Source organism: Sturnira hondurensis, unplaced genomic scaffold, assembly GCF_014824575.4.
Source record: "Sturnira hondurensis isolate 20B ecotype Veracruz unplaced genomic scaffold, ASM1482457v3 Scaffold0015767, whole genome shotgun sequence".
Lineage (NCBI taxonomy): Eukaryota > Metazoa > Chordata > Mammalia > Chiroptera > Phyllostomidae > Sturnira > Sturnira hondurensis.
The window spans coordinates 94,471-119,281 of record NW_028088398.1 but is presented as its reverse complement, the minus strand read 5'-3'; the positions used below and the strand labels follow the sequence as shown (position 1 = coordinate 119,281).

Here is a 24,811-nt window from a genome sequence, read left to right as displayed (position 1 = left end):
TCCTTTTTGTCGCTTTCTGCTGTGTCGCTGATTCCCTGCCCTTCACTGACTGGCCCTTCACCAGCTCTGCCTCAGTCACTGTCCCTCCGCGCGTCTGCCTTCCTCCCCTCTCCGTCTGGAGACTCGGCACCTCTGTGCCTGTCACTGCCCCTCGGGTCAGGGCCACGGACCCGCCACGTCCCCTGCCCCAAGTCCACTCTCAGAGAACAGGTGTAGCCGCAGAAGAGTTCGGAACCAGCCCCATCACAGACCCCCTGTGATTCTGGGACTTAAATTCGCGTAAACAAACGTGGTCACTCCCATTCACTCATGTGTACCCGCTTCGCAGGGAAGACATGGGCTGGGGAGGGGAGGGGCCCTCCCCAAGACACTCTCTGTTTCTCTCAGGGGGCAGCCAAGACTGGCTACCTGGTCCTGGGCAGTGGGAGTGGGCAGCAGCTGGAGGCCCAGAATCTTGGGTCTCAGGGAGGAGGGGACTGGACGCCTGGACGCCTGGGCCCAGAGCAGGAGGGTGGGTGGTTCCCATGAGATCCATGACTCCTGCCAAGATCTGCAGTTGGGAAGCATTTATTAACACTAAGTGGCCATGCCAGAGCTGGGAAGGGGGGGAGGTGACCCAGAGGCCGCTACAATCAATCCCCTAGGGGCAGCAATTAAGGGCTCATTACCAGCTGGGTGGGTGAGTGGGTGGGAGCCTGGAAAAGTCATTAGAAGGGAGGACAATCTGGAGGAAGAGCAGACCTTCCAAGGGGGAAGGCCGTGCAGGGCACTCCCAGGAATGACTGTGAAAAGAGCAAGTTACAGGGAAGGGGGAGACACTGGAGCTGGGGCCACAGCAGTTAGGGCCAGCCAGGCCAGCTGGCCACAGTCACGGCTTCTCCAGCTGGACATCTCCGATGTGGAGGCTGCCCACGTCCTGGTAGGTGCCCTGGAGGCCCCGGGAGATGTCCTCATACATGGAGCAGTCATCAAGGTTCAGGCCCTGGGGTGCAGACACGGTGGTGGGCCTCAGTGACCTGATGCCCTGGTCCCTGCCCCCCGCCCACCCCTGAGGCCCCCGGAGTACCTGCTCCTAACTTGTCCCAACCCTCCACTCACCTCATAAAGATTTTCATCTTCATAGTCATCCCGTGCATCCACGCCGAACTTCATATTCTGCCATCGTTTCTGTGGGGGATGGGGAGCCTCAGTGGGGGGGTGGCAGGGATGGTGGAGGGGGATATGTTTTCAGGCCCTTCTAGATGCCAGGAGGTGCTTTATCAGAGCAAGTAAGGGACGTTGCTCAAAGCCACATATCTGGTAAGTAGTGAGTCTCTCTGGGTGGGATCCAGTCCCTTTTGGCCGTCTCCACTAATAGCAATATCAGAGGTCAGGAGCTACAGTTGCCCTATGGCCTAAAGAGACTGCAGGTCAGTGAGTTTGGGAGGCCCCTAGCCCCCTCTTCCCTGGCATTGGCTACATTTGGAGGGTGGCAGCCCTTCTGGGTCTGAAGAGAGTACAGAACTCCCCCGGGGGGCCAGCAGGGGTGGGGGTTGTGGAGCAAGAACACCCCTGGAGAATGGCAGTGAGGACAGCCTGAGGGAAGGCTGGGCGAGGACGCCCCTCCCAGCACCATGTCAACTCCTGTTGTTGTGTTCCCTTGTTTACCCCCCACAGCCCCTGTGGGACGGGTGCGTGCATTCTCCCTAGCTTTAGGTGGGGACCCTCAGACTCTGGGCCCGGCCCCCAGGGCGGCTCACCCTGAACAGCAGCAGTGTCCCAGGCACCACGGCGCAGAACAGCAAGATGATCCCCTCGGCCGTGATGATGTTGTTCTTAGTGCCCTCCCCCATGTCCAGGAAGGGTCTGGGGGCTGGCTCTGTGAGGAGGGTGTGCGGCTCAGAGCCCCGTGCCCACCTGGCCCCGGCCTGGCCCCGCCCCCCAGCAAGGCCCCACAGGAGTCCCCCCTCCACAGAGGAGGAAGGGGTTGGTGTACCCCAGCAGGGAGCGAGGGTGCTGGCCACGCAGGCACCGGCTCCGTCCCCACTTCACAGACAAGGAGGCCCCAGAGTCCCTGGCTCTGGGGGGACCCTGGAGCCAGGACCGGCACTCACCGAGCACGCGGAGATAGGTGCCACAGGAGCGCCACTTGGTGATGTTGTTGTTGTCGGTGACTTCGCACCGGTACAGGCCTGAGTGGTTCTTCATTGCTGGTGAGAAGATCAGGTCGCCCGTGGGGTCCTTGCCATCGAGTAGGAGCTGAGCGGGCCTTCCGTGGTTGCTTTGGGGGACTAGAAACCACTTGATCTTGACGTCCTGGGGGCTGCTGTTGTGTGGGCACTGGAGGCGGGCCTGGTCCCCCACATTCACCATCACCGATGGTGGGCCCGAGTTCACCCACAGGGTCTGGCCCCCTGGGCCTGCAGAGAGCTGGATGAGCCAGGGACTGTGGGCGGGCACACCCACTGCAGCCCTGGCTCCCACCCCCGCCCCATTCCTACGTGTGTGGGGGGGCGGGGAGTATGAAGGCACAACTGGAGAAGGATGGGGAGGTGGGGGGTACAGAGGGCATGTAGCGTTGGGGCAGGAGTGAGGGGCTTACCTAGAGGAGGAGAGAGAGACCCCTGGGGTGATGACACACCCCTGAGGGGTCCCCACTCCCCTCTCCAGTGCCACCTCTTGCGTTTGGATACTCATCTCCCCAGTGCCAGAGTGCCCCTGCCCAGGCAGCTACTTCCACAGCTAGTTAGGGCATCACCTCCTCCAGAAGGCCTTCCTTGCCTACTTTTCCCAGCCCAGCCCTGCCCCTGATATACTTTATCTTATATAATCTTCACAAAACCCTTAGAGGAATGTTCTCTCGTGATGCCATTTTTTGTAAGTGGGACAGCAGAGGCCCAGAGGAGCAGGAATGGCTGGGAGTTCAAACCCCGGCCCCCCGGCCAGTCTGTGGGTCTGCCTTGTCCTGTGTCTGAGCTCGGCCCTCTTTCTCTGTAACTTGCATGTGTCGACCTGGACGTCAGGGGTGAGCTTAGTTCTTGCGCTGGGCATTACGGGAGTGTCTCAGCAGGGCGAGTGGCCCAGACTGGGTGCTCTGGGAAACCCCAGCTTTCAGTGCCCGAGGCCCGTCCACAGGCTGGTGCTGCCTCTTAACTGAGAGGGAAGGAGGGGCGGGGGAGGTGAGGAAGAAACAAGGAGGAAGAAGTGGGGAAAGAGGCAGCAACCTCAGGGTCAAGGGTTCTAATCCTGACTCAGTGTAACCTTGTGTGATCAGCTTCCTCTCTGAACTCCTCCGTTGAAACAGGTGGTCACAGCCCCTGCCAGCGGCTGGCTTTGCTGAGGGAGGCTGGGCAGGGTGGTGTGGTGGGAAGAACCCCTCCCCCAGCAGGAGAAGGGGCTCCTAGTGGGGCGGAGGTGGGGGGCTGGGATTCGAGCCGGCGAAAGGGAGAGCTTTTCCTTTCCTCTGGAGCTGAGTGTTCCCCCTCCTGTCCCCAGCTCTGAAGCTCAGTCAGGGGTCGTCTTAATTCCTCACTTTGACCTGTGGGACAGGGTGGGGAAGGCAGCTCTGGCCCCTGCCTCCCTCCATGGGGTGGGGGTGCCCTTTCAATATGGCTGAGCCTCCTCTAGCCTCCCCTAGGCCTGTTTGAGACACACAGAGGGAGCTTCAACAGACGCCTCTCCCCACTCCCCTCCTGCTGGCTCCTCTCTGTCCCAGTCCCTGAAGCCCGTCCTTCTGCCTGTGCTCTCTCTCCAGCCTCCCCAGTTTCCCTCCCTCCACGCCCCCTCCCCCACTTCTGTGAGCCACCTACCCAGGCCAGCAGCACAGATCAAGAGGAGGAGGGCTGTCCCAGGAGGGGGTTGCAGGACTCCAGGACCCCCAGGCATCTTCTCCCGGTGGGTTGGTTCGTGTGGGTATGCAGCAGCCCTGGGGTACCAGATCCCACCCCGGTGGGCCCCAAACTCCACCCTACTTCCTGCCCAGCCCTGCCGGAGATGGGCTCCACTGGCCCCACTGCTGGGCCCTTTGGGGTAGCTCCTGCCAGTGAGCTTCAGGCTGTGAGCGGACAGGAACTGCTCCCTGCACCTGTGGTGGCCACAATTCCCCTGAGAGGAGCTTGCTGGGGCGGGGGGGGGGGGGGGGGGGAAGAGGCTAGTTCACAGCCTGGCTCCTCCCTGGGTGTCCGCTGTGTGCAGGTGGTCAGGGCAGCGACGCTGAGCTTTGTTAGTCTTTGCCCTACTGGCCTTGGGGGAAGCATGTGCCCTGTCTGAGCCTCTGTGTCCTCACTTCGTGGGGTTGGGGGTGAGGGTTCAAAGGTATCGTGCACGGGATACCTTTGGCACACACCACCCGCTACGTAGTAGTTGCTCAGTAAATGTTGGCTATTATTAATGCTCACAAGGAATAAATGAGGCAGGCCTATTTATGACTAAGCAATGGCTTCCCTTTCCCAAAATGCCAAGAGTCTTGGCGTTAAAAAATTTTAAATTATATTTCATTGCTTATGCTATAAGCAATAAACTACAGTTGTCCCGATTTCCCCCCTTTGCCTCCTTCCATCCAGCAGCCCCGCAATCCCTCAGGCAACCTCCCCACCATTATTCATGTCCATGGGTCATGTGTGTAAGTTCTTTGGCTGCTCTATTTCCTATACTGTACTTTACATCCCCATGGCTATTCTGGAACTACCTATTTGTACTTCCTTTTTTTAAAAAAAGACTTTATTTATTTTTAGAGAGAAGGAAAGGGAGGGGGAAAGAGAGAGAACCATCAGTCGATTGGTTGCCTCCGACATGCCCTCAGCTGGGGACCCAGCCTGCAACCCAGGCATGCGTCCTGACTGAGAATTGAACTGGTGACTTTTCCACGTGCAGGTGGGCACTCAATCCACTGAGCCACACCAACCAGGGCCCTATTTGTACTTCTTAATTCCCTCACCTCTTCACCCATTCCCCTACACTCCCCTCCCTTCTGGCAACCAGCCAAACACTGCCTATATCCATGATTCTGTCTCTGTTCTTGTTTGCTTAGTTTGTGTTTTAGATACACTTCTCGATAGACTTTTTTATTTTATTTTTTGCAATTGTATTGTTCAGGTTTGATCTTCTTTTTCTTAAGTAAGTCCCTTTAACACTTCATATAATAATGGTTTGGTGCCCTGGTTGGTGTGGTTCAGTGGATTGGGTGCCAGCCTGCGAACCAAAGGGTCGCAGATTTGATTCCCAGTCAGGACACACGCCTGGGTTGCGGGCTGGGACTCTGGTTGGGGGTATGCGAGAGGCAACCACACATAGGTGTTTCTTTCCCTCTTTTTCTCTCTCCATTCCTCTCTCTAAAAATAAGTAAGTAGAGTCTTTTTAAAAAAAATAATGGTTTGGTGATGAACTCCTTTAGATTTTTCCTGTCTGGGAAGCTCTTTGTCTCCCCTTCAATTCTAAACGGTATCTTTGCTGGATAGAACAATCTTGGCTGTATGTCCCTGCTTTTCTTGACCTGGACTATTTCTTGTCAGTCCTATCCAGCCTGCACAGTTTCCTTTGAGAAATCAGCTGACAGTCTCGTGGGAACTCTCACTTAGGTAACTAACTTCTTTTCTCTCCCTGCTTTTAAGGTTCTCTCCTTATCTTTAACCTCTGGCATTTTAATGTGTCTCGGAGTGGGCCTCTTTGCATTCATCTTGTTTAGGACTCTCTGTATCTCCTGGACTTGCATGTCTATTTCCTTCATCAAATTACGGAAGTTTTCCTTCATTATTTTTTTCAACCAGATTTCCAATTTCTTGCTCCTTTTCTTCTCCTTCTGGCACCCCTATGATGCGGATGTTGGATTGCCTTATGTTGTCCTAGAGGCTGATTATACTATCCTTATTTTTTTGGATTCTTTTTTCTTCTTGTTGTTCTGATTGGTTGTTTTTTGCTTCCTTTTGTTCCAAATCATTGATTTAATTCTGGGCTTCAGCCACCCTACTGTTGATTCCCTGAAAATTGTTCTTTTCTAAAAAAGATTTTAAAAAAGATTTTATTTATTTATCTTTAGAGAGGAAGGGAAGGAGAGAAGGAGAGAAATATCAATGTTTGGTTGCCTCTCGTGAGTCCCCTGCTGGGAACTGGCCTGCAATCCAGGCATGTGCCCTGACTGGGAATTGAACTGCGATTGTGTGGTTTGCAGGCCTGGGCTCAATCCATTGAACTATACCAGCCAGGGCTAAAATATATTATTTATTTCTTTTTAGAGAGAGAAGAAGAGAAGGAGAAAGAGGGGGAGAGAACCATCAATGTGTGGTTGCTCCTCACGCTCCTCATACTGGGACCTGGCCTGCAACCTACCAGGCATGTGCCCTGACTGGGAACTGAACTGGTGACCCTTTGGTTGGCAGCCCACGCTCAATCCACTGAGCTACACCAACAATAAAATTGTTCTTTATTTCAGTTGGTGTATCCTTCGTTTCTGAGTGGATTGTTTTTGTGCTGCTGAGGTCCTCTCTAAGTTCTTTGAGCCTTCTTAATAACCAGTGTTCTGAACTCTGCATCTGAGAGATTGCTTATCTCCATTTCTTTCTCTGGAGTTTTGATTTGCTCTTTCATTTGGACCATGTTTCTTTGTTTCTGCACTTTGGCAGCCTCCCTGGGTTTGTTTCTATGTATTAGGCAGAGCTGCTTTGACTCCCTGTCTTGGTAGCATGACATAATGTAGTAGGTGTCCTGTGAGGTCCAGTGGCACAGCCTCTCCTATCACCCAAGCTGGGTACTGGAGGTGCAACTTCCATGTGGGCAGAGTACACCCTCCTCTTGTAGTTGAGCCTTAGTTGCTGTTGGCAGACCAATGGGAGGAATTTACCCAGGCCAGTCACCTGCAAGGATTGGCTGTGACCACTGACCACCAATGTCCACCCTCTATGGAGGATCAACTGTGCAGGGCAGGGTGGTGGTGTTCCAACATGGCTGTAGCTGTCCACTAGGTATGCTGACCCTGGCATTTCCTGGGTGGTACAGGCCAAGATCAGCCTCCACCTGTGTTTTGCCCGGGGCCACCCTGGTTCAGCTATAGAGCAGTCTGAAATGGCTGCTACTTGTGCTGGGCTTGGAGATTCCCCAGTGAAGCCTGTAAATCTAGGCTGGCTGCTGCTAGTGCTGGGCCTGGGGCTCACTGAAGATAGCTGTTGCTTGTTTGAGAAGATTTAGGAAGTTGTGAAGCACGAGACAAGACCAGACATTCCCATGGAAAAGCAGCTTGAGTGGGCCTGTAAGTTGGGTGGGGCAGAGTCTGTGTGGATCTCCAAGGTGAGTCAAATAAGGTTAGCCACATCACTCAGGTACGGCACCGGCTTGGCAGCTCTCAATGCCAGACACTTCAGTTTCTCCCTCTACACCACTGGTGCCTTTCAAGCTGCCGTCCTGGTGCTGGAGCTCAGAGGGAGCGAGTCTGAGTAGGTGAGTCCATGTGAGGGTTCTTGAAGAGGAACTGCTTGGGGCTCTAGAAGTTTCCTCCATCAGACTCAGTCCCTGCTGGTTTTTGCAGCTGAAGTTGTTGGGACTTATTTTCTAGCCACTGGAACCCTGGCCTGCAGGAGCCTGGTGTGGGGCTGGGGCTCCTTGCTCCGAAATAGCCCTCCCAAATTTTTATCCATCACACGGACGAGCCTGTTCCACATCTGTGCTCCTACCAGTTTGGGTGGGTGTGGTTTCTTTAATTCTGTAGTTATCAGACTTCCATTCAACTTGATTTCTGATAGTTCTGAGTGATGGTTGTTCTATATTTTTGTTGTAATTTTGATGTGATTGTGAGAGGAGGTGAGCCATGTCTGCGTATGCTGCCATCTTGAGTGGAAGGTCTGAGCCTTGGCATTTTTAATCCGAGAGATTAGGGTACGAGTACCTTCCTAGTGCTGGCATGAAACGATGTTCCCTGTACCCGAAGAGTGAATAGCCATGGTCGGCATTCTTCAGTCAGCCTCCCCACAAGTGGGCAAGCCCATTTACAGAGGAGAAGCTGAGGCCCCGAGAGGGGACGTTGTCACGGTCACATGCCTGGTGTGATGGAGGCTGGTGGCGGAGCAGGGATTCAAAGTCGCTGTGTGCCCAGGTTCCTCTGAGCATCATTTTAGGTCACACGGGAGTGAAACGAGGTCTGAGGGGGTGGGGGTAGGGAATGATACGTGGTTGTTGAGGTGTTTCCAAGCAGTGAGGGAACCATCACACACCCTCATATATAAGGAGACACAAAGGAAAAAAATGTACTGCCAGGCGATTTTTGGTAGCAAAAAACCAGGAAACAAGCGAAACCCCATGCATAGGAGAATAAATGTGAACCCTCCTCCCACAAAGAAGTGCACAGCAGGCGGAAAAGGCAGAGCCTCCCACGTCCATGGGGCTGCACCGAGGGGAAAAAAAAACCCCAAACAAACCATGAAAATGAGAAGGCACGGTAGCATGATACAGTTGACTTGTTTTCAAAAGGCAAAACAACACTGTGAGCTTAGGGGCATGTGTGTCTGTAGGGAAGTTGTAGACTTATGAGGGCGAGTGACAGCAGTTCCTGAGGGCGTCACCTCTGGGGGAGCCAGGAGGTTGTGACTGGGAAGGGTGCACAGAGGGCTTGGACCACCTCTACTTTATGCCTCGTTTTGTTTCTGAAGTTGTGTGGTGGGTTCATGAGTCTTCTTTACACTGCCACATGCACTGTTTTGCATGCTTGAAGTATTTCATAATTTGTAGAAAGGCAACCCTCACAAAAGAGCATGGCCTTCAAACCACCATCCTTGGGTTTGAATCGCAACTCTGCCAGCTGACTGGTCAGTCGTCTGAGCCTCTGTTTCTTCTCCTGTAATGTGGGCACAACGCCCCACCTTGTGAGGCTGTGAGGGTGCATAGCATAGTTCCTAGGGGAAGGTCCTCTCCTTTGGCCGGGTGGCCCTCTCCCTTTTCCTCCAGGGACCCCAGTGTCCTGTGGGGACCCTCAATGTATTCAGCAGGTCACTAGCCCCTTCTGCTTCAGTTCTTCCTTATGATTCCCTTCTAAGGAAGAAGCCTGGAACCAGACAGAGGCTGCGTCTCTAGAAATTCGTTTGCTTCATATCCACCAGCGGCTGAGCTGGTTTCTAGGCCCTCAACTGCCGCCCAGTGGTGGAGAGGCGCGGCCGCAGGATTGCCGGCCTTCTCAGGGCTGTCTGGCCGGCCTGGGCGCCTCCACCTCCCTCTCACCCGGTGCCTCTGGGGTCTGGCGCTGTGCCCGGGAACCAGATGATTGGCACTGCATTCTCATGAGAACTCTTGGAGAAGTCTGCAATCTGAGTTAGCAAAAGAGGAAACTGGGGCCAGAACGAGGGGTGACCTTGGGCCTCATTTTACCATTTCCCTCACTTCCGAGGGACAGTGCATGAGACATCACAATTACCCAGCCTGTGACTTACTTTCCCCATCTCCAAACTGCAGGTGCCTTTTGTCTATTACTTCGAAAGGTTGCAGAGTGTAAACAAAGTGCCTTGCACGTGGAAGGCTCTAAGTGTTTTCAGCACCAAGTTCCCAGTACTGACAAATTCTGAGCTGGGACAACAGCTTGTCCTCACTGGGTATACAATTCTGGCTTGATATTCCTTCTACTGTGAACACCACGGTCTTACATTGGGTGACCCACGTGAGTCAGAGCAGGATGCTCTGAGCCAAGGCACCCTCTCAATGCTGCATCTCTGGGACGCCTCAGGAGTAAGCAGCACTAGACAAGGATTGGAAGGCTCAGAGGGGCAGTAAGTTACTCCAGGTTGTGCAGTTAGGGGCAGAGTTGGTATCTGAACCCCAGTTGTTTGGGATTCAGAAGTCTGGCTTGACCCTGAAGGATATGGGTCCGTTCTGAGGGGTAACTTGGACTGCAGTCCTTGGCCAAGCCAGCTCAGGCTGAGTTCTCCCCAATCAGGAGATGTGCCTAGTCACACGTGGGTGGCCCCCTGGAAAGGGGCCCTTTCCAGGACCATCCCAGTAGCTTAGCACCTGTCCACCAGGCACCCTTTAGTTCTGCTGCCCACACAAGAGGCCCAATCATGTTCAGAGCACCCATGCCATTGGCACCAAGAACCAAGTGCCATGCAGGACTGTAGATGGGGGCGGCACCCCACATGAAGGGAACAGGATGTCAGCTCCCTCTCCTGCCCAGGGTGTGACAGGCAGGTCTCAGCCTGCTCTGTGCTGCATAACTGCTGTTGTACTGCTGGAGCAGGTACACCCAGCTGGATGTCACAGCAGAGTCCAAGGTCAGATTAAGTGAAGTCTGAGGCAGGACCGTCCTGCCCACGCAGACAACGGAAAGGTGCACTGCAGGCACAGTTCAGCCTGAGCTGGATTCTGTGCTCCATCCCTGTCCACCTCCTTCCGAAAAAACACTATAGCCCCAGGGGCCCTTTCCTGCCTTGTCTCAGCAGGGGCCAGGGTCACTCCACCAGCCCAGGCCTCTGTTGGGGCCACTGCTTGAAGAGCCTCTCTTTCATTTCTCATTTCCTGAGAACTGCACAGGCACTATGTGAGGGAGGTGCAAGGGATTCTGGAGCGCGGCCCACCCACCCACCCCAGGCTCCGGCAGCCACAGCCCCGCAGGGACCCCTGGCTCTCCCTTCCTCAGGCCCCCACATGGAAGAGGAGCCGCCAGTCAAGAGACTCAGACCAGGACTACGAATGAGGCAATTTATTAACCCAGCATCATTTGTCCTAATGCTTCTTGTTGGCAGCTGCCACCTGTGGGAAAGATGGAAGAAGTTCCTTGAGGACACTTGTGGGTCTGTATTCCGGCACTTTTTTGTGAGCCAGCCCTGCCCAGAGGACACCAGGCCTCCTGACATGTGTGGCCTCACATGTATTCACATTGTGAGAACCCCCACAAGCTTGGGCCTGTCACCTTTTTTAGAATCATCAGGTGGGACCCAAGGAAGAGCGCTGAAGTGGGATTCCAACACTGCCAAACGCCCTCACCCACCCTGACGTCCGTGCCAGGCCCGGCTCTGGAAGAGCCCCACCCTGGCCACCCAGCTTTCAGAAGGCAGCACCTTCCATTCCTCTGACACTTGGCTCAAGTGACTACACACTTCAAGGCTCTTGGGAGGCCTGAGTGCCAGCCTGCGAAGTGGAAGGTCGCAGGTGTGATTCCCCGCCAGGGCACACGCCTGGGTTGTAGGCCTGATCCCCAGATCGGGACGTTGGAAATGCAACCAGTAGATTTTTCCCTCCCTCTTTCTCCAGAAACCAACAAGGTCGCTGGTTTGTGCTGCGGGATATAGGGTTCCTGCCCTTTGCAGCTCACCGAATTCTAATCCTAATCACTCCGAAGTAAGCAAAAGTAGATCCCTCTCCCAACAGGGAGACTGGCTCCAGTTGAACTAACCCTGCCCCAGGGTGTCCAGCCGGCCAGCCATCAGGATGGAGCCCTGAGCTGTAAGCCACCCCACCTGATGCAGAAACAAGAAGAGTGAGGAGGAAACACCGAAGACAGAAATCTGGGCAAAGCTGATGCCCTGCATAAAAAGCAGCCCATCCGAACCCCTGGGTTCCCTTCACTCCAGTTCTAGCAAAAAGTGAGTCAGAAATGTTTTCCCCTGCCAGCTCCCAGGGAAGGCCCCTCTCACCCCTATCAGCCCAGGCTGTGCCCTCCAGGGGAGTAAATTCTTTTTTCAAAAAAGATTTCACTTATTTATTTTTAGGAAGAGGGAAAAGGAGGCAAAAAGAGGGCTGCCTCTCACATGCCCCCTGCTGGGGACCTGGCAACTCAGGCATAGGCCCTGACTGGGTATTCAACCAGTGACCCTTTGGTTCACTCTTGGTTCCCAGGCCAGCACTCAACCCCCTGAACCACACCAGCCAAGGCTAGGGGAAATGCCCAGATAGTGACCCAGGGCCACAGCCTCAGCCTCTACCCAGGCCTCACCTGTCCGGCGATTCTGTCCAGGTCTCTCTGTCCCTGAGGTGTCAGTTTGCGGCCCCTGGAGGGAGGAGGTGGGGAGAGAAAAGGGTTACGCAGCCCCCGCTGAATGAAGGCTTTCAACCACCCTCCCTGCCAGGCTGGATGTGAATGGGGCTTCCCCGAAAAGGTACCCAGCCATGGAACCACGTGCTGCCAGCCAAGTCCCACTGATGGCCCTGGTGGGCTGCATTCGAAGGAGCTTGGGGCAGAGAGGGGGCCCCCTGGGAGCTGACAGGGTGTCATTTGTGCAAGCATTAGATCAAAAGCCCCGAAAAATCAATTGGGCAAAGTTAACGAGCAGGCTAATGAAAGTGGACAGTTGCTAAATTACCTTCCTGGAGTCCAGGGCAGTCAGCCAGAGAGGTCGGGGCGAGACCCTTGGCTGCTCCCTTTTCTGCAGAACCCCATCCACCAGAGGGGCAGGTCCAGACTGTGCACAGACAGACCTGGCACCTCTGCGTGGGGGGAGCAGGACAGCCCTCACTAAGTTCATTATAGGTGACTTGGCCCCAAGGCTTCTCCATCACCCCCCTTTCCCAGCTTCCCCTTCCTTGCTTACCCATCCTGGTCCTTTTCCACCATTTTCAGCCCCTCCAGGGCTTGGAGGACCCGGCGGGCCACACTCTTGGAACCTCTGCTAAAGTGGCTGGGCATGACACCATTTCTCTGTCGTCCTCCATAGATCTTGGTCATGGAGCCAACCCCAGCGCCGCCCCGGAGATACAGGTGCCGCGCCGTGGAAGCTGGGTAGGGTGCAAGGCAGACTTGAGGGAAGGGCCCCGACACATCATCAGTTCTGTGTGTGGCAGCCAATACTGTTTCATAGCCAGGGGGGGCTGAGCACACACACTAAGACCCAGCATCTGACCTCCACTCTCACCACGGCCAGGCCACGCTGCACCCCGGGCCCAGTCCAGGCCACAGGACACCCAAGCAGTGGAGGGAGTGCCAGAACCGTCCTGCCGAGGCTGAACCTGAGGGTCTGTGGGTAAAGCCCAATGAATGCTTAAGCCCCAAGTGTCTGTCTCCGAACGCCAGAGGGGAGGAGTACGGAGAAGGGACCTACTGCCACTGCAGTGCAATTCTGAGCCCTCAACCCCCGGAAAGACTGTGGTGGGGGTGGAAAAGGGGGGCAGGGCCAAGCCCCCATGCAGTGAATGTTTGCAACCTGCACTGGGCATCACCCTCTTTGTGGACTTGGAGGCTCTTGTCCCTACACTGGCTTGGGTAAGGCTCCTTGGAAATGTCCTCGCTTGGCCCCGGCAAGGCACCTGTCCCCATCCAAGAACCAGAGGGTAACTATCTTGCAGATGAGAGTAATTGTGAGGATTCCATGTGAATGTGTCAAGTGCTGCTGTCCTTTACAGAAAACAGGCACTCACTGGCCTCCTGTCACACAACTCTGGAGGGACAGCTCCTCCAGACTGTTCTGGTTTTCTACCTCAAGGGGCCACTGAGGTTTAAAGGAACTGGGGCCGAGGTGCACCAAGTGCCCAGACTTCAGTCGTCACAGGGCACTGCCTGGACGGGACACAAAGGGCAGGGACCCCAGGCCACCCCAGAGGCCAGTGCTGTAACTACTTACTGCTCAGAGGCAGGTGAGAGCTGCGAGCACCTCCAGGGCTGTGAGCTGGGGACGGGCCGAGACTGAGTGGGGAGTGGGGCCCGCCTTCTCTCCACACCCCCGGTCCCCGTCTTCCCTGCCCTCTGACTGACAGGATACAGCCATGGGCTTTGGGGGTCGACAGTGCAGCCTGCAGACTCACTGCCTCCACTCAACAACAACAACAACACACCTCTCCTTGGTCCTTTCCCATCCTAAACTTCCCCTCACCCTACCCTCTACACCCCTGCCCTGCAGGCATCAAGCTGCCCACCCCCTGGCAGGATGGAGAAACTCACTTGGTATAAGCCTGCACCCACAATCTCTCTGCCTGGAGTGACATCACAAGAAAAACTCTACCTTTTAAGGCCCGCACAGTTGCCCAAACACCTACCGCCGCCCCTGGGTCTGGGGAGATCAGCTTCCCCACTTGAGATGGGCAGAGGACAGCCTGAGGGAGGGGGTAAGGTGGACACTCCCAAGATGCCCAGAAGAGGCTGCCTACCAGAAATGAGATGCCGAAACTTGGTCTCACCAAGCTGAGACCAGCACCTTGATCAGGCCCAGCCCGGGCTCGATATGGGAAAGGCGGCCCAGCCCCGAGCTGCCCAATAGATAGTTTGAATTTCAACCCGCTCATCGGCTGCGTCAGCCCGCCTATCTCTCTCAGGTTTGTGCTCACTTGGGTAACAACTGGAGGAGAACACCTTCCTGGAAAGCCTGTTGTTTCCTTCAACAGGGTAGGCTGGGTTCAAACTTTCTTAACCGACCTGGCATGATGTCAGGTGTTACAAGGCCCTCCCCTGTCACCCCAGTTTGTGATTGATAGTCATCTCCCTGGCCTATTAGGAGGAAGAGGAAGGTTATTAAGGTCAAAAACTGGAAGCTTTAACAGTGGAAATACGGAGGTCCACAAAAGACCAACCTCCTTCTCACTCTCCTTGCTTTAGCCCTTGAGACCCAGCCCCTAGCCCCACCTCTGAAGTGGCCTTGTGACCACACAGATCCGGGACGCACTTGCAGGTGTTACAAGGGCGAGTGAGCGAGGCGCTGTCACCAATGGCTATGTCTGCGGTCCCTCTAATGGCCTCCTGCTCCCTGGGGCGGCAACCTGCCCCTCACCTGTGAAGCAGGGAGCACGTAGGGCCCCTGCCCAGTGTAAGTCCAGTCAAGGTAGAGGAAGCTGCATGGCCTGCTGGGCCACGAGGTTGGGACCCGACACGGAACACATGGCTGACCAAGCAGTGCTGTGCCTGGTGTCTTCACAGCTCAGCATCTCAATAGCTGGTTTTAAGTTCCGATTAGTGGCCCCAGCCTGACCTATTTAGTCAAAGTGAGGGAAAGAAGCCCTCTAGATGCATTTTGCCTTTGACCCCTCCTCTGCTAAATCACTTCCCTGACAATGATTCAGCCCTTGACTTGCTCCTGTAATGCGCACCCTGCCTCATTCTTCCCACTAACACAACAGGAGGTAGGCCCCCAGCCCCATGCAGACGGCTCAACCTACACCCTACAATAAAGCGCACTTGCATGTCCCAACTAAGCAGCTGTCCACTGCCAGATGCCCAACAAGACACACACTGATTTCTCACCCCACTCTCAGGTGGGCCATTTCGAGAGTCAAGATCAACGAGGCTTGCCCAGGGCCACCACGCACCCCCCTAAAGTCTTTCCTTGCCACCCTTCCTGCCATTCCAGCAGGTCCCGACTCTCCTGCGGCAGGTTCCTTCTAGCCACACCACGCCGCACACCACTGCCTGGAGACTCCGTTCTCCTACAGCCCTGCCCCTCTTCCAGCCCACCCACCCTCACAGGGCCCGGCACACCCCAGAGTTTATACTCCTCTTCACTGCCACCACCCTAAAACTGAGGGTGTGAAGGAGGCAAACCCCTATGATCCAGAAAAAGAGGAAAGGCAAACAGCATATACCCTGCCCTGCCCTCCCAGGGCCAATTCACCCGCCTGCCCGTTTCCTCTTTGGTGAACAAGACTCTCCTGTGACACCACCTTGTCCAGAGTACAAGCCGACCACTGAACTAGGTTCTATACTTAACAGGTAAGATCTGTTCTATACTGTAAAACAGAGACAGACCAACTTCTCTTGTAAACGGTCAGACAGTAAATACCTTAGGCTTCATAGGCCACGTAGTCTGCTCAAACTGTAACTTGGCCTCTGCCTGGATGTAACCAGATGGACGTGGCTGTACCCCCAACGAAATGTCCACAACAGACCGTGGTGTAGGACCATCACTCTATGCTGACAGAGCAACAGAAGTGAGGACCAAGTGAGGTCAAAACGACAGCTTCAGAAACCCCGAGGAAGGGTCACCACGAGGGCAGGCAGAGGACCCAGCCCGGTATGAGACGCTGTGGAAGGGGCACAGTGGGCAGAAAGGGGTCACAGCAAGTGAGAATCATACAGGGCATGGACCCACTTCCCCGCTAATCTCTCCCACTAAGAAATACAAGTACGTAATGTTGCCAGGAAAGAGCTGGAGCCCCCACTCCCCTCCATCAATGACAGGGTGGGAAGAACTGTGGCAATCACTAGCTGGCAGACCCCGAACAGGTTACTTAAACTCTCTAACATCAACTATTAAAAAAAAAAAAGACAAGAAGCATCAGTCCTGCTTGGTAAGTTTTTGTTAGGTACAGATTAAAATATACACATATATTCACCTGACCAAATGGGGAAAGCCATCAGATTCTTTCTCCAAATCTTAGATCCAAAGCTGCCCTGACCTACTGACTCTTGGGGCACTGCCAAAGAATGTTTAGGACCAGGGAGCCTCACTCCAATGGGATGGTGGTGTGTCCAGGGAAGTCAGCTTCCCCTCACCAACTCCATTTTGTTTCTAAAAGCAAAGCAGTGGGTGGGTAGATATGCCACCCACCTTTCCCACCTCACAAAGTTGACCTTTTAGTCTCCAGGGGCCAAGGGCTGCGGCTCAGTCATATTGGCACCTGTGCCCAGTCTAGGGCCTGACACAGAGCAGCCCCCATGGATATCCAATAATGCACGAGCGCACCGCCAATCTGCAAAACACATGTTCTAAAGTGCCAGACAGCTTGTACCCAAGGCAACTCTTCTCTGCCATTCTAAAGTTCTGTCAATTTCAAGACTCTGCGTTCCACCAATTTCCCATGTGAAGGCAAGCTTTGGCAAGGATGGAGCCCCCACACTTCAGAGGAGGGAGGTTGGCAGTGACAGTTTGGAGAAACTGGAAATATCAAGAACAAGTATAAAGACTAGCACTGTGAAGTCAGGGGCTACACTTTAATCCTCCTAAGTTATTACTGGAAGATCAGTAAGACAGAGAGCTGGCAGATGGTCACAGGCTGATCGATGGTAAAGTTTTCTTCTGAGCATTCTGGACTTGCCAGATCCCCAACCACTTAGGAATAACTTGCTATAGAGTGGGAGACAGCTCTGAGCAATCAAAATAAGACAGCTGACTTTTCTTCAATGATTATTCTGCAATAGGCAAGCATACTTTGAAGCAGTTTATCTGCATTAAACTCATTTGGCCCAACAATAGTCTGCACTGACACACCATTAACCCCATTTCAGAGATGGTACAGGCAGATGGAAACCACAAATTAAGTGTAGAGGAGGATCTGAACTCAGGAAGTTGGGATCCCTGGACAGAAAACGAATAATGCCTGCCTATAGAACAAATCACCTCTAAGCAAAATTTGGACACTGGTTTGTTCCTGGGTTTCCCTTGAGGATCAGAGGAAGCCACCGGTCCTCACAGAGACCTCTTACAAATGAAGAAACACACAGAGCATTAAGGTATTGAACATCACACAAAGCATGCAGTGATAGTCAAAGGTTTCTGGGGGTGGGGGGCAAGTAAGAGGTCAGAGAGGGGACAGAAGCATGGCCTGTGCCACGGTCACCCAACCAACACCCCCAGTTCCTCACCAGCTCGCGTGTAAAACCAGTTCTCATCATAGGGAGCAAGCTCTTTGTGCTTGGCCAGCTTGACAGTGTCCACCCATTCAGGGACTTTCAGCTTCCCGGACCTGCGACCAAGAGAGCAAAAAAAAAAAAAAAAAAAAAAGGCACAATTCAGGAGTTTCCACAAAACCCTTCTCTCAACAGGACCATAGGTTAACAGAAGCTGGAGGTGTCTCAGAATATACATAAAGAGGCTGAAACTCAAACACAACCCGGGCCTCACGAAGAAAGCATGGGCTCCAACTGAGACCTCCAACAAGAGTCCCCTACCAGAGGGGGCACTGCGGACCCAGGGGTCAGGCAAAGACCACAGCCTCCATTCACTTGGAACCCCTGCCCCGCACTCACTTTTTGAGGAAGGCTGCCAGAGCTCTGACGAACTCCTGCTGGTTCACGTCTTTTACAGTAACTCCGGGCATCTGCGGGAAGGACCAAGCACGTGAACAAGGGAATTGAACTGGTGGAGAAGAGCGACAGGGTCCCACCGCAACCTAAACCGCTGCGCTCCCCTGACTGGCGCCCGCGTCTGTAGAAACGTCGTACGACTGCAGTCTCTGACTCTACGGCTCCCTGCGCTCTGGGCTGACCACCAGGCCCAGTCTCGATTCCCGGACCGCGCCGAGCCGGCATGTCCGGGCCTGCCGCTCGCACGTGGCTGAAGCTTCTGGGGGCGGGGCGACGTCGCGCGGACACCCCGGAGCTCCCAAGCATGCGTTTCGGATTGGGGTGTCGGATCCGGGCCATTCGCACACAGCCCAGCCCAGAGCGCTTTCCTTACCGTGCGGCCTCCGCGCTGCCAGCCAGGGGAAAGGGAGCAACGGGGTTTCCCGTGCGCACAAGTCGGGCGCCGGTTCTCGCGAGAAGTCTGAGAGCTCGCGAGAACAGGGTTAGAAAAGGCGGCTCCGCCTATCTTAGGGCGAATGGGGCTTGGCTTCCTCTGAGGTGGGAGGGTGTGCAGTGAAGCAGTGGGAAGGCAAAGGAAAAGGGAAGGGGGTCGGTCCTGAAGACACGTTTCTTCTCCGCCCCTCTTTCTCCTGGAGCGTAATAGAGAGGAGAGAGCGTTCTTGTCTTCAGCTTGGGGGATCTGGTTTCGTTTGCGTTGATCAAAGTAGCCGCGGAGGACACTGTGATGGCGGAAGTTATGGAGCAGTTCGATGGACAGAAAAAACCCCTAGTTCCGTTGTCTCCGAGTGGCTTTACTGGCCGGAAGTGGGGATAGTGAGGGCGGAACTGTGATGGGGAGCCTAAGGGAAGTGGTAGAAACAAGTATGTCCACCACTTTTCCGGTTTCGACCACTAGCAATCGCGAGAGCAGCCGACCGAAGCCCCACCCTTCTTAGGGCGGAAATTACTTCACAACAGCTCAGGCTGGAGGCAGAGAGATCAGGGCCGGGACGAACCTGGAGAATTTAGTTCAGCTCTGCCTCCTAGTGCCTGAATGTGTTCGCGAAGTCCTTACTCTTGCTTGCTTATTTATATTTATCTGCTTTACTGACCTGTGCAGCTTTAGGCCGTCCATCTCCCCTGTCAAGTCTTAAGTCTTTCCATTAAAAAAAAGTGAAAGAATTTAAATGCAAACCCCGAGATCCCAATTGTTTATCTCTTTTAAGTGACTGCTTCTGTACATGGTGCATCACGTACGAATTCCAGCAACAATTTTTTCTGCGTGTGTGCCAGGCACAGGTAAAGATTATGTAGTATTATTACATGCACACTCGAGTTTAATCCTTACACAGTTCAAGAACAAGAAAGACACACCAATGGTCTGATGAAACTGTTAGCTTGTTGCAAAAGTGGAAACATTTAAATGTGTGTATCTATTTTCTTATGTTTAAAAGACTGAGAGTTTAAACCGTCAGAGCGAATAGTAATTTTTTTTCTGCAGTGAGGTACTGCGTATGCACAATGCCTTAATTATTAAGCCAGTATGTTATACCAGTATCTGTTAAAAATTAAAACCAACTGTCTTGGGTTTGGGCAGCTGTGACAAAATACCCCAGCCTGGCTGGCTTGTAAACAACAGAAATTTATTTTTCATAGTTCTGGAGGCTCAGAAGTCTGAAATCAAGGTGCCAGCAGATGTGGTGTCCAGTGAGGGCCTGCTCCTTTGTTCATAGACAACCGTCTTTTTTGTGTGTGGTCATGGCAGAGTGGGGGGAAGTCAGCTTTCTGAGGCTTCCTTTCTGAGGGCCTAGGAGGACTCTACCCTCTGAGGGTGAGTCCTCCTCCCTAGTCACCTCCCAAAGGCACCACCTCCAAGTACCACTACATTGGGGATCAGGTTTCAACATACTAATTTGGAGGGTGGGGGGACACAAACATTCAGTTTGTAACACCAACCATGCTTCTAGCATGATAATAGCATGCATTTCAATGAGGACCTTTACACTGTAGAATGTTGTTGAAACCTATTTTGCATTGTTTATAAAGCTTGAGGATAGTTTTAGTATCTCAGATTTCTCACCCAGAATCAACACGTGTTGAATTTGTATCCACGTGTAACTATAAATGTCCATATACTAGAATATTTTTGTTTTTATTTGCCTATACTTGGGTATTTATATTCAATTTTATACATTTTCTGATGTACATTTCCAATATCAATGCCGAATCATTTAACCTTAATTCCCTTGAGTCAATTCACTAAACATTTCTTTAAAAAGACCAAAAAAAAAAGAGCTCTTCAGAAGAACTGTGTAGTGTCTCATCAAAGGAAGATACAGGCAGGGTTAATAAAGGATTTGGGGAGAGGTGAAGCTTAGGTAAAATTTATATTAAGCAGTTTTCTGATGGATCCAAGGCAAAACAGATTTTATGCAATTGAGTCAACACTATGCCTAGGTTGAGAAGAAGATACAGGGTCCTGTTTCCTTGGAAACCACAAGGTTAAGATAAATATGCAATGTTATCTCTTGAAACCTGCCTTTGAAACTCTGCACCTGGGTTATAAGTTGTGTCTGCGTCTGTGTGTCAGAGTGACTTAGACCCTCCAGGCAAAAGTGAGATGTCCCATTCTCACAATTGTTGTGATTGCAAAAAGCAAACTTTCTGACAGTCTCTGATTTTAGATAACATGATTTCTCAGCACTGTGGCCTTGGTGTGAATTTGTGTAGGTGTTAATTTTTACAGGTTCATAATCTCAACAATTCTGTGAGGTTGTTACAAACCAGGTAACTGAGGCTTAGAGAGTCAAGTCACTTGACCAAGGGCAAGGTTAGACCCTGATCTGGGATTTGAATCTGCAACTGATGACTGCTCTCTCTTCTTCAGTGGTTCTATCAACAGAAGCTTTAAAAATGGTTTGAGGCCGTGGTTCATCCCGACAATGGGATACTATTCAGTACTAAAAACAAAGGAGATATCAGGCCATGAAAAGACATGAAGGAAGCTTAGATGCATATTATTGAGTGGCAGAAGCCAATTAAAAATTGATTTGAGAGAGAGAAAAAGAGAGAGAAAGAGAAAGAGGGGAGAGTGATCCATTTGTTGTTTCACTTATTTATACATTCATTGGTTGATTCTTGTATGTGCCCTGACTGGGGATCTAACCCACAACCTTGGTGTACCAGGATGACACTCTAACCAACTGAGCTACTCAGCCAGAGTGACAGAAGCCAATCTTAGAAGTATATTGTATGATTCCAACTATATGACATTCTGAAAGAAAGCTAAACTATGGAAACAGAAAAAGCTCAGTGGTTGCTAAGAGTGGAGGTGGAGGAGGGAGGAATGAGTAGGTGGAGCACAGAAAATTTTAGGACAGTGGAACGGTTCTGCATGATACTATAATGATGGCTACATGTCATTATACTCGTACATTTGTCCAAACCCATAGAATGTACAACACCAAGAGTGAACCCTAATGTAAACCGTGGGCTTTGGTGATAATGATGTCAATGTAGATTTATCAGTTGAAACAAATGTACTCTCTCTGGTGTGGACTGTTGTTAACTGGGGAGGCTGTGTCTGTGTGGGGCAGGGGATACAGGAAATTGCAGCCTCTCACTTTTACTGTGAAACAAAAGCTGCGCTAAAGAATAAACTATTTAGAAGATGGTTCAAGGGCAAGAAGCTGTTTGTGTTGTGATGTTGGAGACAGGTGGCATTGTAGTGCACTAACGATGTAGGAAAAACCCTATTCCTAAGGAATCGGACAGGATGTGTGTTCTTAAGTCATTTATTCTGAGCCCCCAGAGAGGAAAGGAATGCAGGTCCTGCCATGTGCGAGCACTTATTCTTGGATAGGGAGATAGAGTTGGACAGAGATAGGCACAGCTGAAGGTGATCAGGCCTGTGGGAAAACGGGCACAGGCTCCTTAGGAGTGTAGAGAATTCTGCCTGAGGGGCTTATGGGAGACATTAAGTTAGGTGAAAAGGATGAATCTTGCTTTTGGGAAGAGCTCAGGGTCTCATGAGGGTCTATGCAGGACATGTCTATGCAAACATGCTGGGGGCTGCAAACCCAGCTACACAATAGGACAGGGGTGCAAAGTAAGGACTATGTGGACTAGACGATCGGCATCTGAGTAGAAACTGGATGGAGATGGCTGTTGTGATGTCAGTTCTGCACTGGACAAGGAGAGTGGCTGGGACTAGACCAGCTTCACAAAGGAGCATGGATTCCCAAAGGACAAAACGTGAAATGAGTTCCTGACGTAAAACCTGGGGGGCTGTGAGGAAGAAGTCTTGTTTAAAGAGACAGGGGCAGGGATGGCATTCCAACTTTGGAATCTCATTGGTTATTTTTGCAGAATGTTGGGATGGTGCATGGAGGAAGCTTAGAAGAGATATACCCTATTGGATGGACCAAAACACCTTTCCTTGCCCTGTGATGGGAAATGGAAAAGAGGTGGAAAATATGAAACAGTGCTCACAGTCCATCGGCTGTAATCTCTAAGGGCTGCTCAGAGGCCAGGAGCCCACTGGCCTGCAGGTGAAGCCTGCTGTACCCAAAGGGGCAGGGACATAAAAGCATGAGCAATTCTTAAATCTGCCCTTTTCTCCCAAGCTGGCCTATGCCCCTTCTCTCAGGCACCAATGGGAAAGCCCTAATGATCTGATAGACACAGAGGCCTATGTGGGATGCCCGGTCCCAGGGAGCTCTCCTGGCCACTGCAGGTGAGAATAAGTCATCCTGGACGTAATCTGTTGTTCTCGCAGAAAAGGGAGTGGCAATTCCCTCTAATGGAGACTGCCCTGAGCCCTTCTCCGAAACGGCTTTTATTAGGATCGGAATGTGCAGGGGAATACAGCATACACGCATAGCTTATCAATCGATGTCCTAAGAGCTATAGTCATAAGAAACTGACATTATCTATAGATGACAATCGAAGAAACACAGAGATTGTCTCAGGTCAGGGTCTGTGAGACAAGCTGATGCCAGGTGGTTGTAAAGGCTTATTTCATGAAGCAAGGAGTTCACTCCCTTGCTTTGAACTTAAATATCTGGCTTGTATCAACAGGGTCATACAAAGCAAAGCAAGCCTCAAAGAATACAATGTATTTATCAGGTCTGATTTCCCATGGGAACCCTCGGTGTTAGTGTCAGGTTGCATTCCTGGCTTTCCAATCGAGACTTACTGGCCAGACTCACTGGCCTCTTTCAAGGCCTGCGTGTGTGGGCCTACAGTCTCTGGAACCAGACAGAGTGGTCTCAAACAGGCCTAGGCAGGGGCATGAAAAGCCTGGCCAGACCTGGTAGTAAGGGGAGGTGGGCAGTACGGAAGGGCCTGCCCCTTAGCTCCTCCTCCCGGCCTCCATCACTTTCTCTTTTGCTCCTTTCTAATGTCATCCTTTTATTTATTTATTTATTTATCTTTGGAGAGAGTGGGAGGGAGGGAGAAGGAGAGGAGAGAAACATCGATGTGTGGTTGCCTCTCACATGCCCCCTATGGGGACCTGGCCTGCAACCAAGGCACCTGCCCTGACTGGGAATTGAACCAACGACCCTTTGGTTTGCAGGCCGGCACTCAACCACTGAGCCACACCAGCCAGGGCTCTATAATGTCATCCTTCAACCTCAAATTATACTTTCTCTTTTATTCCTCTCAGCTGGGGGAGCTTGGTGTACCAGGAACCTTTGGTCAGGCTGGAGGAGCAGAGTCTTAGCCAGGTTGCAAGTTGCAATTCTTCCCTTCTCTGTGATTGCATGGACTTGGTCAATGGAGAGCATGGCACAGCAAGGCTGAGGCGGGTCTATTAAGGGATAGTCATATATCTAAGTTATAACAAGGGGAGGGAAGAAAGCTGTGAGGCGGAGTTTCCCACTGTGATTATCTCGCACTAAGTATTGCAGATTTGTTACTCTGTAATTTTTTAGGGAGTAGTCCACCTTCCCAAGGCCCTAAATAAGGAAGAACAATTTATAATTGGATGCTATCACCATCAATCATCTTGAGTAAAAAGAGAGGTGTATCAGCTTTCCATTGGCTAAAGCTGGCGTGAAGACATGTTTTGTTTGGCTCATGTAAGATTTAAGGAAGAAAATTGAGTCAACATTTGAAAATTAAGATGTTTTACATAGAAATCTAGTTTTCCAGATCCTCTTGAAAAATCAGATGTGGCAATACTGAGCATGCATTCCTGCCTGACAATAATCTGCCAGGGTCAAAAGGAGGCTGTCCTGTTAGGTAATGCACGTTTTCTCAGTTTTCCAGGGCTCCCTCGGCCTTCTTTCCTCACTTATGTGATCTGGTTGGCCCTGTAGGCACTTTAGTTTGTAGCTCTCTGGACAGCTGGAAACTGTCTGTGTCTGACACAGAGCAGGCACTTAATTTTTGAATCAGCGAATCTTCTACTGTCTCCCCTCTACCATTCTCTCTTGTCTGACCATAAGAAATCCGTGTTTGGCTCTGGCTGGTGTAGCTCAGTAGATTGAGCATGGGGCTACGAACCAAAGGGATGTGGGTTCAATTCCCAGTCAGGGCACCTATCGGGGTTGTGGGCCAGGTCTCCAGTAGGGGGCATGCAAGAGGTAACCACATATTGATATTTCTCTCCCTCTCTTTCTCCTTCCTTTCCCCTCTCTCTAAAAATAAATAAAATCTAAAAAAACCCCACCAGGAATCCATGATTGTATTTACCTCTGGTAGTTACTGAATAACGATTTTCATTTTGAGAAGTGAAATGAGTAAGTCCTTTTTGTCCATCAGGACAGGCCAGGTTAGGCTGTGGTAACTAGAAATCCCCAAATCTCAGTGGCTTAACACAACAAAGCTTTATTTCTTCCTTACTCCTACAAACTTAGACACAAAATGAAAATAATCTCCCATTCTTGCATGCATGGAAACAGATATAAGTGCACAGGTATGTACAGAATTACATGT

General features: G+C 52.0%; 2 protein-coding genes across 2 annotated transcripts; both read right to left on the bottom strand.

Annotated features, from left to right (window-relative positions):
* Nucleotides 1-551: 551 nt before the first annotated feature.
* CD79A (CD79a molecule) lies at nt 552-4,085 on the bottom strand. The gene is made up of 5 exons (XM_037065475.1): nt 3,789-4,085; nt 2,094-2,399; nt 1,740-1,858; nt 1,099-1,167; nt 552-982 (listed from the first exon to the last, which is right to left on the bottom strand). The coding sequence occupies exons 1-5, from the start codon at nt 3,862-3,864 to the stop codon at nt 869-871; spliced, it is 684 nt and encodes a 227-aa protein (XP_036921370.1). The 5' UTR covers nt 3,865-4,085; the 3' UTR covers nt 552-868.
* A 6,548-nt stretch (nt 4,086-10,633) lies between these two features.
* RPS19 (ribosomal protein S19) lies at nt 10,634-18,372 on the bottom strand. Its single transcript, XM_037065462.1, has 6 exons — nt 18,264-18,372; nt 17,834-17,904; nt 17,450-17,550; nt 12,477-12,660; nt 11,882-11,936; nt 10,634-10,698 (listed from the first exon to the last, which is right to left on the bottom strand). Exons 2-6 carry the CDS (start codon nt 17,902-17,904, stop codon nt 10,672-10,674), a joined length of 438 nt encoding a protein of 145 aa, XP_036921357.1. The 5' UTR covers nt 18,264-18,372; the 3' UTR covers nt 10,634-10,671.
* Nucleotides 18,373-24,811: the final 6,439 nt, after the last annotated feature.

Bases quoted from the DNA above. Each gene is read 5' to 3' on its own strand.
- CD79A (XM_037065475.1), bottom strand. From the start codon at position 3,864: ATGCCTGGGGGTCCTGGAGTCCTGCAACCCCCTCCTGGGACAGCCCTC. The intron at 2,400-3,788 runs GTAGGTGGCTCA...AGCTCTCTGCAG, and splicing joins GATCTGTGCTGCTGGCCTGG to GCCCAGGGGGCCAGACCCTG. The intron at 983-1,098 runs GTGAGTGGAGGG...TCTGCACCCCAG, and splicing joins AAGATGAAAATCTTTATGAG to GGCCTGAACCTTGATGACTG.
- RPS19 (XM_037065462.1), bottom strand. From the start codon at position 17,904: ATGCCCGGAGTTACTGTAAAAGACGTGAACCAGCAGGAGTTCGTCAGA. The intron at 17,551-17,833 runs GTGAGTGCGGGG...TCTTGGTCGCAG, and splicing joins CTGGCAGCCTTCCTCAAAAA to GTCCGGGAAGCTGAAAGTCC. The intron at 10,699-11,881 runs GTGAGGCCTGGG...TCTTTCCCACAG, and splicing joins TGGACAGAATCGCCGGACAG to GTGGCAGCTGCCAACAAGAA.